The following is a 9,966-nucleotide window of genomic DNA, read 5'->3' as shown; positions in this document are numbered from 1 at the left end:
AAGGGCTCAACATAGTAATTAAAATGAATAAATAAAAAAAACTGCCAGCTTTAAAAGACTGTTGTATAAGATGCTCCTAAGGTAAGTAGCCTATACAACAGTCTTTTAAAGCTGGCAGTTTTTTTTATTTATTCATTTATTTTAGACTCAGTCATGTGCCAGCTGTCTTGGGGATGCAGTAAATTAATTATGASCCAAGAAAAGAGTGAGTCTTRTGAAGAGTGAGGAGAGTCCTGCTTGCAGTGAGATCCTGTTTCACGCTGCAGGAAACAGTCTCTCATTGTGTCACGTCCAGGTGGAGTTAGGTCACGCTCCACGTAGCAAGACTCCAGTTCCTGTTGCATTTGACAAATGATCACTGTGATGATGTGTGTGTGTGTGTTTTGGGTAAGAAGAAGAAAAAAGTTGCCAGCGTGTCACTCGCCTGCAGGGCGGAGAGTCGCAGCTCACCTGTTGCCACGTTGGGCCCTGGTGGACTGTGGCCAGGAACAGGTGGATTCAGGTGTTTGCAGAGAGGCGCGGCGTGTTTGTTCACTCTCACCGCCTCTTTGCTCTCTCCGCTCGCCCCTCCTGTGGGACTGTCTCCTAAAGAGACGGAGCAGCAGGAGGAGGTGGAGGAGCAGGGTTGGCTGGATCGGCAGCTGCTATGACACTTGGAGAGACGCGCAAACCGGTTTGAGGCATTTTTTTTCTTCTTCTTCTTACCCTCCTGCCTTGTCACCTTTTGTTTCATTTAGGAATCACTTTGTGAAAGCGTAGCAAGACAAAACAGCTGAGAGGAAAGTGTGTTTTGGATTTGTTCTTTTTTTAAAAAACAAGTCTACTGTCAGCTCAGCTGGGGTCAAACTCAAGAGACTTTTCCCACTTTTTTTCTGTTTTACAGCCTTAAAGTCGTCACCCTTCTTCAAATATGCGGTTTTTACGTCGCCGGATGTCTCCTCTGAAACTGGTTCTCCTTGGCGGCACGCTTTTCATGGTGATCCTGGTGGTTCTTCAAAGGGACGTGGGCTCCTCATCCGCCGGGGACCCCTGGCTACAGGACCTAGTCCACAAAAGGGACAAGGTGATGGTCATGGTCCGACACGCCGTGAACAACTTCGGCTTCCAGATCGGAGCTCCGCAGCCTCCGCCGGTTCAGGAGCAGCCCACGCAGGACCCCAAATGCCCCGCCGGGTTTTACACTCAAGCCGAGCTCAGGCCTCACCTGGAGAGACCGCCTCAGGACCCGCACGGCTTCGGCGCCGATGGGAAGGCGTTTCAGAAAGAGGGCCTGACTCCCGCGGAGGAGAAGGAGAAGGAGGAGGGCATGACCCGCCATTGCTTCAACCAGTTTGCCAGCGACCGCATCTCGCTCAGCCGCAGCCTCGGCGATGACACCAGGCCTCCGGAGTAAGTGCTTAAAAACAAATCCTTAAAAGTAAAAAAAAAAAACTCAACGCCGTTCTGCCGACAGGAATGTAGACGAGCAGAGATAAGAGTCTGTCTCAGCTGGGGACGTGCTCACGCTGGTCAATCATTTATACGCTTTTTCAGCTCGCACTCTCAGTTTTCTTGAAGAATCGCTTTAACTGAGTGACCTGATTGTAACCCGGACTTCACGGCAGTGCCGGTAGTCCCGTTCACTGTAAACGTTTGTCCAACACGATATCCCGACACCATGATACCAAGAGCAGAGACATGTTTGCTTTACAGGGGTTTCGAGTGGCTTTGAAAACGAGCTGTTTGCTGATAAGTGAGATTCCTGAAGTGTCACCATGCAAGTCAGACCTTGAATATCTCTAAACACGCGTCTCCTGAGCTTGGCGGTTTAAGACCTTGTGACGTTTCATTTGATCAGATCTGTCTTTCACTCTTGACTCTTTTCTTCCTCTCTTGCTATGTTCGGTGCGGCTCGACGCGCCCAGGTGCGTTGACAGGAAATTCCCTCGCTGCCCTCCCCTGCCCACCACCAGCGTCATCATCGTCTTCCACAACGAGGCCTGGTCCACGCTCCTCAGGACGGTCTACAGCGTCCTGCACTCCTCTCCCGCCGTCCTGCTGAAGGAGATCATCTTGGTTGACGACGCCAGCGCCGCAGGTGGATGCACTGAAAACAAAACAATTGGGGGAAAAAATTWAAAAAAAAACCTTAAACGCTGTGCGACAGCAGTGGAAATTAACGCCAGATAAAAGAGCAACGAGGAAACATTTCTCGTGCTAAAATCGTTGTTTCTTGCAATCAGACAAAAGAAAACACATAAAAGGAAAATATAACTAAAACATTTCAGACAAAAATCGGAAAGAAATGCATTATTGCAGTTGCAGACACACTTTATACCTTTTCAACTAAATTTAAACTGCAGTTGAAATTGTTTCAAGGGTAAAATGTTCAACGTGTTTAAAAGTTTGACTGTATGTCTTTGCTTACAATCATAGTAGTAATTTTCAAATAATAAGAACTGTTCAAATTAGTTTCCAAATAATAACGTCCCTCTGAATGGGGCTGCCTGTTTTTGTTCCAACTGTAAGAACAGAAAATTATTTTCCACTTTGCATTAGACTGCAGCTCAGGTGTGTTTAGTCCACTTTGAATGAGGGATAAATGGCGACGTAACAGGTTTTGTTATCTCTGGGTGACATGCAAATTCAAATGTTCAGCTAACCCACAGAAAAGCCTTGGTAGCTGTAAAGTAACAGCAAATAGACCCAACGATACAAAAAGTGTCTTATTTACATCTACATGGAAAATACTTCAGTATCAGACTTTTAGTACTTTTTAATTGTGGGGCCTTTTGTTCGTGTCCTTGGACTTGATTGGGAGCACGTTGTGTGCTAAGAGCTGTAAACATGATTAATAATAAAGGATGATAAGTTGTCAGAAGCTCCTGTGAAACAGGGGAGTGATGAGTCAAATTAGGTTGTAAACATAAACTGACTGTTGCTATAAACTACTCAGTAGGTTAAAATAATATGCTTCTACCAGAGGCCTTGAAGTTTGAAGGGTCCTGGTACAGAGTCCCATCTGTATTGAGCGTAGACTGGAGGTCCCACGGTCAGCATGGGAGACCCCACCAAGGGTGGTGCAGGATGACAGGACTAGAAAACTGTGGGACTTGCAGATCCAGTCAAACGGGTGGTGGCTAACTCACCGGGATAGATGCAATCCCAGTGACTGTAAGATCAGGAAGAAGGAGCACAAGAAGCTCAAGAAATACCAAGAGACGTTCTGTAGAGTCTATAAGTCAGATGTGTCAGTGGTCATTAGAGTACTTGGTCCTGTGACCACCCCCCCCCCCCCAAACTAGAAAAGCAGCTCCAGTCGAACCCCCAGAAAAGCTAAGATTCTGCTCCAGAGCCTCTGGTAGAAGCTTAAAGGGAAGTAATGTAGGAAAAATAGGGCAAAATATATAACCTTTAAAGAGTTTTTGTGAGTTGTACACACAGAGCAGCTAATGACCAAAAACTTTGAAAAGCATCAAAAGTCAACAAAGGCTCAAGTTCTGTGTAATTTATTAACACAAATGCCTTCGGGAGAAATTCAAGCCCCTGTTTGAGTTTTAATCAGACAACCCAGAGTCGTGTTTGCTTTGGATTTTAGCAGCAGCAGCTTACTCCCACCGAAGCAAATAGGTTTGGTTATTACAAACAGAAAGGACTTAAAGTGAGAGTGACGTGGCGGGAGACGACACCTTATTCAGAGCTGTGGTCAAAGAGTTGTCATTAATACTTCAACTGATTTTCGTAGAAAACTGTTCAAATCTGCCACGTTAAGCGCAGTGACTTGCACGTAATGGATAAAAAGATAACTGAACTTTTAGGAACTGTCAACTGTGATTATCAGAACTGAGTTAAAACAAGGAAACTACTTTTGTGTCGAGTTCATTACTTTGGTCTTTTAACTTCCTCATTTTTGACAGAAGCATGTTTGCAGTTTGAACACTGTTAGATTAAAAAATGCGCGTGCTGTGATATATTGTTTGCAAATTATAATTTAAAGGTTAAAAGCTGGGTTGGGTTTAATACAAGCAACACAACAAACACTTAATTCTCACTTGTTTTTGGCTTAGGTCATTTGAACATTTTACTGTGACTTTATTGAGATTATTGATATTTCATTGTATTATTGCATCCTGGTTTGTTGTAGTTATGTGTTTGCTGAGCATGGACAGTCTGAGTTTTCTACATAACAATAAGCAAAGCAAAAAGAACAAACATTTTTTCTCCTGTTGATTCTATCATTTCATTTCATTCATTCATCCATTCTGTCATGTTAAGGGCTTCTGAAAGTTTGGCTGCATCGTCTTGAGTCATGACGTTAAGAAGTTATGCCTTTTTATGTACAGGCAGATTTTTAACAATGTCAATTACAGATTGCACGTAAAATATTAGTTAAAATCAAGCTGGCAATTCCAGTCATCTATAGGCTCCATAAACCAACTACCGTTGGTTCATCACTGGTTTTCTTGGAACTTGTGCTCATCAGGAGAAAAGTCAGCAGTGTTTGTTTTTGTAGACTGATAATATGTTCAGTCAGTGGCAAATTAAATTAGGAATTTCCAAAAAAAGCAACTTAAATAAAGGTCATCCCAAACAATAAGGAGTTAGAGATCTTGGTGCAGAAATAAAACATTAAAGGTTAAATGGTAGTGAATTATTAGCCCAATTTTAATCCTCCCTTAGTTAAATATAAAACTCAAACAAAATGACAGTTTAATGAAAATAAAACAAAGAAGAAAAAAGTTTAGACTTTCTACTTCAGAGGTACTAGATGCATAATGTGAATTTATAAATGAAGATCAGATTGTTTTAAATCTTACAGAAAATTTGACCCAGTTCGCTCTGTTTTCCAAAATCTTTGACGTCAGACGTTTAATTCATTATTCTTTTAAACAAGTCCCTTTAAATATGATCATCTGAATTCATCATTTGCCCTGATAGAAATCCTAACTGGAACAACACAATTAGCGTTCTGTTATATTCTTGTAATTTTGATCATTTTAAAGAGCTGCAACTCATAATAAAAACGACAGCGTGTGAAAAATAACTATACAAAATTGTAACATTTAAAATTAGTGGGAGGAGAGGCGGAGGGAATCAAACAATGCTGCTGAACAAACAATAAAAAACACTGTGCACTAAGAGTTTTTTAGGGATGTGGTTAGCTGGGAGGACTGCCAAGCTGCTGTCTGATTTAAAAGCTGTTTGTTTATGAACCTGTAATTATATGCTTATTCAAATACTAAAATATTCTGTTTTACTTTAACTTTAAAAGTTTCAAAGGGCTTTTTGCATTAACTTTGGATTAAAGTTAGTCATATGTTTTACATTGTACTTTCAAAATGTCTTAAAACTATAAAAACACATTTTTAAGAATATCATACCTGGTAATTACACACACTGGTACATGTATCGCTGCGTTAGCATCAGTCATTCATTAATAATTCTTGTGTTTCATTAACTGAAGTATTACGAGTGTGTTATTCTTTACCCTCAGCTGAATGCGCGTTTCCTCCTGTACTTCTCTTTTTAACTCCCAGAGCTTTAACTTCCTGTTGTAGCGTTTATGTATTCATACGCAGTTGATCTAATCACTCAGCCTGAAACTTATGAGAAATATGTGCCGTTCGTTGCGGTTCTTGGTGGGAAAGTGTGACCCAGTTTTACCAGCAGAGTTTCCACCTCGCTGCTTTCCTCTGGCAACCTTAAATGTGACGTTTTCTCCCTGTCGTTGATGAGAGGTTTCACAGATAGTCTGAAGTCTGCTGAACATGTGATCACGCTGAAGCCCTCGGTGACCCACTCCTGTCGATGTTCTGTGTCCGCAGAGCACCTCAAGAGTAAACTGGAGGAGTTCGTCCTGCAGCTGAAGATCGTCCGTGTGGTCAGGCAGCCGGAGAGGAAGGGTCTCATCACAGCCAGGCTGCTGGGGGCCAGTATAGCTCAGGGTGAAGTGCTCACCTTCCTCGATGCCCACTGTAAGAAACAACGTCGCACAACACACAAGCTGCGTGTTGTTACAAATTGATTATAAACAGATCAGGGGTTAGAAACTAAATTAAAATGTGCTTGTGTTTTCAAATGAAGGCTTGAAGCCTGAAAATGAAAGCTCATATGAAACTAAACACAAATAATATCTTTAATCTGAAAATCCAGAAAGTTCCTGATTTTAGTTGCACATTTACATTTATTTGTAGCAGTTTCCTTTTATCGACTTTATTACTTTTCCTTTATCTGTTTTATTAAACTCAACTTAGACCTACCCCAGTAGTACTGATAATAATAGATTTCATTACCATGTGTGACTCAAGCTCAAAACATTGACCAAACAATTTTGAAATAACGTATTTCAGGTTGACTCATCAGTTGTGATTCTGGCCTTCTGCTGAAAAGTTTTTTGTGTTTGCTGCTAAAATATCTTGTGAACCACTGGATGAATTTGAATAAATCTTACAAAAAATACTCATCAAATAATAATAAATATACATCTACTGATCAGCTTATGAGCCAACCTGATTCAAGATGGCAGCTACAGACAAATGACTTTATTTATTACCTTTACTTGACAGCAATTCTTTCAAGTCAGTTAATATTTATGTGCTGGATGTTTAGAAAAAATAATATTGTCTTTTTTTATAAGCAGCTATTGGGGGAGCCAAAGAGATTTCCTTGAAGAGACGATAAAACGTACGGTGTTGTCATAGTATTAAATCTTCTCCATGATTAGGTGAGTGCTTCCACGGTTGGCTCGAGCCCCTCTTGGCCCGCATCGTTGAGGAGCCCACGGCTGTCGTCAGTCCAGAGATCACCACCATAGACCTGAACAGCTTCCAGTTCCACAAGCCCGTGCCCACCAACCGAGCTTACAACCGAGGGAACTTCGACTGGAGCCTGACGTTTGGCTGGGAGCCGATACCCGAGGAGGCAAAGAGGCTGCGCAAGGATGAAACCTACCCTGTAAAGTAAGACGGACCGTGCTGTTTTCACTCCTAAYGTTTTGAATCATTTAAAGGCCTAAAGCTTCTCTATCTGCCCCATGAAATTTTTAGAACGCCTACTTTTGCCGGTGGCCTTTTCGCGATCTCGAAGGAGTACTTTGAGCACATTGGGACGTACGACGACAAGATGGAGATCTGGGGTGGGGAAAACGTGGAGATGTCTTTCAGGGTCMGTTGCGCTCACTTCTGTGCTCACCATTACTGATCACAAATGAGAAGTTTCTTTTGCAGTCCAGTCAAAAGTTTGTTGCCTTTATTTCAAGGTCTGGCAGTGCGGGGGTCAGCTAGAGATCATCCCGTGTTCTGTGGTGGGCCATGTTTTCCGCACCAAAAGCCCGCATACGTTCCCTAAAGGCACCGAGGTCATCACTCGCAACCAGGTGCGCCTGGCCGAAGTCTGGATGGATGATTATAAGAAGATCTACTACCGTCGCAACAAAAACGCRGCAGTGATGGCCAGTGAGGTCTGTTTTCTTATCTTAAAACCCGATCAGCTGATGCATGTTTGTTCAGTCCGTGTATTAACTCCCACCCTTCCTCCCTTCGTGGACGTAGAAYAAGTTTGGAGACGTTTCTGATCGTCTGAAACTGAGGGAGAGGCTTCACTGTAAGAACTTCACCTGGTACCTGAACAACATCTACCCAGAGATCTTCATTCCAGACTTAACGCCGGAAAAATTTGGAGCAGTGAGTTCAGTTTGTGAACAGCGGTGATGCCATACTCAGTATGTTCTGCACGATTAGGGTTTCTAACATGTTGTCTGTTTCCACCAGCTTAAAAACTCTGGATCCAACACCTGCCTGGATGTGGGAGAGAACAACCAGGGAGGCAAACCTCTTATCATGTACACGTGCCACAACATGGGAGGCAACCAGGTAAAACTCCTGATMGATCAGGGAGAAATGAAGAACTTCTACTTCTGCTTCGTTTGGTGCTCACCGGTTGGTTGTGTCTTGTAGTACTTCGAGTACACGTCTCATAAAGAGCTACGGCACAACATTGGAAAGCAGCTGTGTCTTCATGCGAACAACCAACCAGATGTGGTGAAGCTTGAGCTGTGCCAGCTGAAGGGCAAGGGTACGGTTTTATCTCCACAAGAAGAGTGGATCTTTACGGAGGTGAGGAACACTTGGGCCCTGACTTGCTGCAAACGTTGAATATTAGGGTTGACTTCCCTTAATTGATTTCCAAAAGGATGACATCATCATGTTCTGAATGTCCTTAACCAGAATTTTAGCATAGGTGTGTTGTGGAGAGCTACTTTAAAATCAATTTGATAATTTAAAAAAACTCTTTCAGTTTTGTTTTGGTACACTAAATAAATAAATTAAATAATAAGAAACTTTTATTATTGTTACATACATGCACAATGGCAGGTTTGACACTGATTACATCATAGGCAGAGCCTCTAATTTCTATGAAACAGTCCTGCRGTAATCTTCACCTTTGGAACTTGCAAGCTATTTTTTTTACTTTGAGATAAGAGACTAATGCTACAATCTTGGGCTTGGCTCCTTTGAAATTCCAGATGAAACGTCTTCTAAACGAAAGCATTAAACTCTAGCATTTATCACTGCTGGAACAGTTTTTAACACAAAAAATTTTGTACGAATTGTAAACATCTGTAAAACTAGAACAAGTTTAGGGCTTTTTTTATTTGATATGAAATATATTTTTCTATTAAATGTTTGGAAACAAAGCAAACCAGAAAGTTTAACATTTTAGTGTCAAAGTAAGTTTAAAATAATTAGTGTTCGTAAAACAACAATTTAACATTTCTTCTTGTGATTCTTCTCTTCAGGAAAATCTTTTGAAGAATCCAAGCAGCGGGCAATGCTTACAGCTGAAAGGCGATCGGGTTCATATGGACCACTGCAATCCTGCAGATCTCTACCAGCGCTGGACCTTCAGCTGATCTCCCAGTCTGCCCACTAGGTGACCTCTGGCACCTTGTGCCCTCCTCTTCCTCAGACTTTGGAGCTCAGAGCCAAATCAACACTAATGGAAGAGGATCTGCTGCAGAGCGTTGGACATATGGTCACAGCGATGACCAGTAAAGATGGAGGACAAAGTAAAGACATTAACATATGTTTAGAAAAACAAAACTTGAGCCGGGTTGGTTTTAACTATTTTAAGTTTATTTGTGAAGGAAACTCAGGAACGTATTTTTCCAGTGGTTGGGAATCTTCAGGTATGTGCGGACTTTGGATTTAGGAGTGGAAACTTGACAAAGGCTGTGCTACTGCCGTTATCTTAACACACTTGTTTTACACTCCAACGTGGAAAATTACCATTAACGGGATTATTGTTATTATTTTTAATCTGACAGTGAATGTTGAATTTTGTCAAGAGCAAGATATGTCTGTGTTTTTAAAGAAAACAATGTTTTTTAAATAAAATAATCTTTATCTTTTGTAAATGAATTTCAGTCATAATAGTAGAATTCATTCTTTTCACCTTAAATGGATGTAAAAAAGTAACCCAAGTCAGAAAGAATCATTTTTCCTGCATTGTTCTTCATATTGACACAAAGATAAAATTCCTTTGGTGACTTGATGTTGCTACAAACAATAAATCCAGATCTAAAGTCAGTGCAACATTACCGTCCTTGAAAGGCTCCATGACGCAGATCAACTCTTTGAGTTTACAACTCACCCGCCAACACGTTTTTGAAGGCGGACAAATACCCGACAGATGTTTCATTTGTGTCTGAAATACCAACCTGAAATGTGACTTTACAAGAATGACAGCAACGTCAAACCTGATCTACAGGAATGTGTCGATTTTTCTCACACACCCAGCTTTTATAGAGCAGAGGTTATTATCTAATCTAAGGTATTGTCAAAGAGCTTTTGTTGTTTTTTTTTAGGGGGTTGCAACAATAGATGGCAGCACAGAGTCACTTCAGTGTCTGCAGGACATCCATGACAGTTGAAGTGTCACCATAATGGGTGTGCTGTAGCTGGTGGGGACAGGGGCGCTGTATAGGGG

The 9,966-nt window shown here is 41.6% G+C and overlaps 1 protein-coding gene across 3 annotated transcripts in view; it reads left to right on the top strand.

The window, feature by feature from the left end:
- Nucleotides 1-9,398, top strand: part of galnt6 (UDP-N-acetyl-alpha-D-galactosamine:polypeptide N-acetylgalactosaminyltransferase 6 (GalNAc-T6)) — a 10,100-nt gene extending 702 nt beyond the window's left edge. The window contains exons 1-11 of one of the 3 annotated variants that reach the window (XM_014019343.1): nucleotides 374-673; nucleotides 884-1,389; nucleotides 1,905-2,077; nucleotides 5,805-5,954; nucleotides 6,704-6,938; nucleotides 7,026-7,143; nucleotides 7,238-7,438; nucleotides 7,530-7,661; nucleotides 7,749-7,850; nucleotides 7,935-8,093; nucleotides 8,777-9,398. In XM_014019343.1, coding sequence (XP_013874797.1) covers nucleotides 911-1,389; nucleotides 1,905-2,077; nucleotides 5,805-5,954; nucleotides 6,704-6,938; nucleotides 7,026-7,143; nucleotides 7,238-7,438; nucleotides 7,530-7,661; nucleotides 7,749-7,850; nucleotides 7,935-8,093; nucleotides 8,777-8,890 — 1,863 coding nt within the window. In that variant the 5' untranslated portion in view covers nucleotides 374-673; nucleotides 884-910 and the 3' untranslated portion in view covers nucleotides 8,891-9,398. Of the gene's footprint in view, nucleotides 1-373; nucleotides 674-697; nucleotides 1,390-1,904; nucleotides 2,078-5,804; nucleotides 5,955-6,703; nucleotides 6,939-7,025; nucleotides 7,144-7,237; nucleotides 7,439-7,529; nucleotides 7,662-7,748; nucleotides 7,851-7,934; nucleotides 8,094-8,776 lie in introns of those variants that run through there. The other 2 variants (XM_014019353.1, XM_014019337.1) reach the window with 2 other exon arrangements.
- Nucleotides 9,399-9,966: the final 568 nt, after the last annotated feature.

The sequence above is a fragment of the Austrofundulus limnaeus genome, unplaced genomic scaffold, assembly GCF_001266775.1.
Source record: "Austrofundulus limnaeus strain Quisiro unplaced genomic scaffold, Austrofundulus_limnaeus-1.0 Scaffold3, whole genome shotgun sequence".
In the NCBI taxonomy this organism is placed as follows: domain Eukaryota; kingdom Metazoa; phylum Chordata; class Actinopteri; order Cyprinodontiformes; family Rivulidae; genus Austrofundulus; species Austrofundulus limnaeus.
The sequence above is the reverse complement of the archived record's forward strand: the minus strand, read 5'-3'. Positions and strand labels throughout refer to the sequence as shown.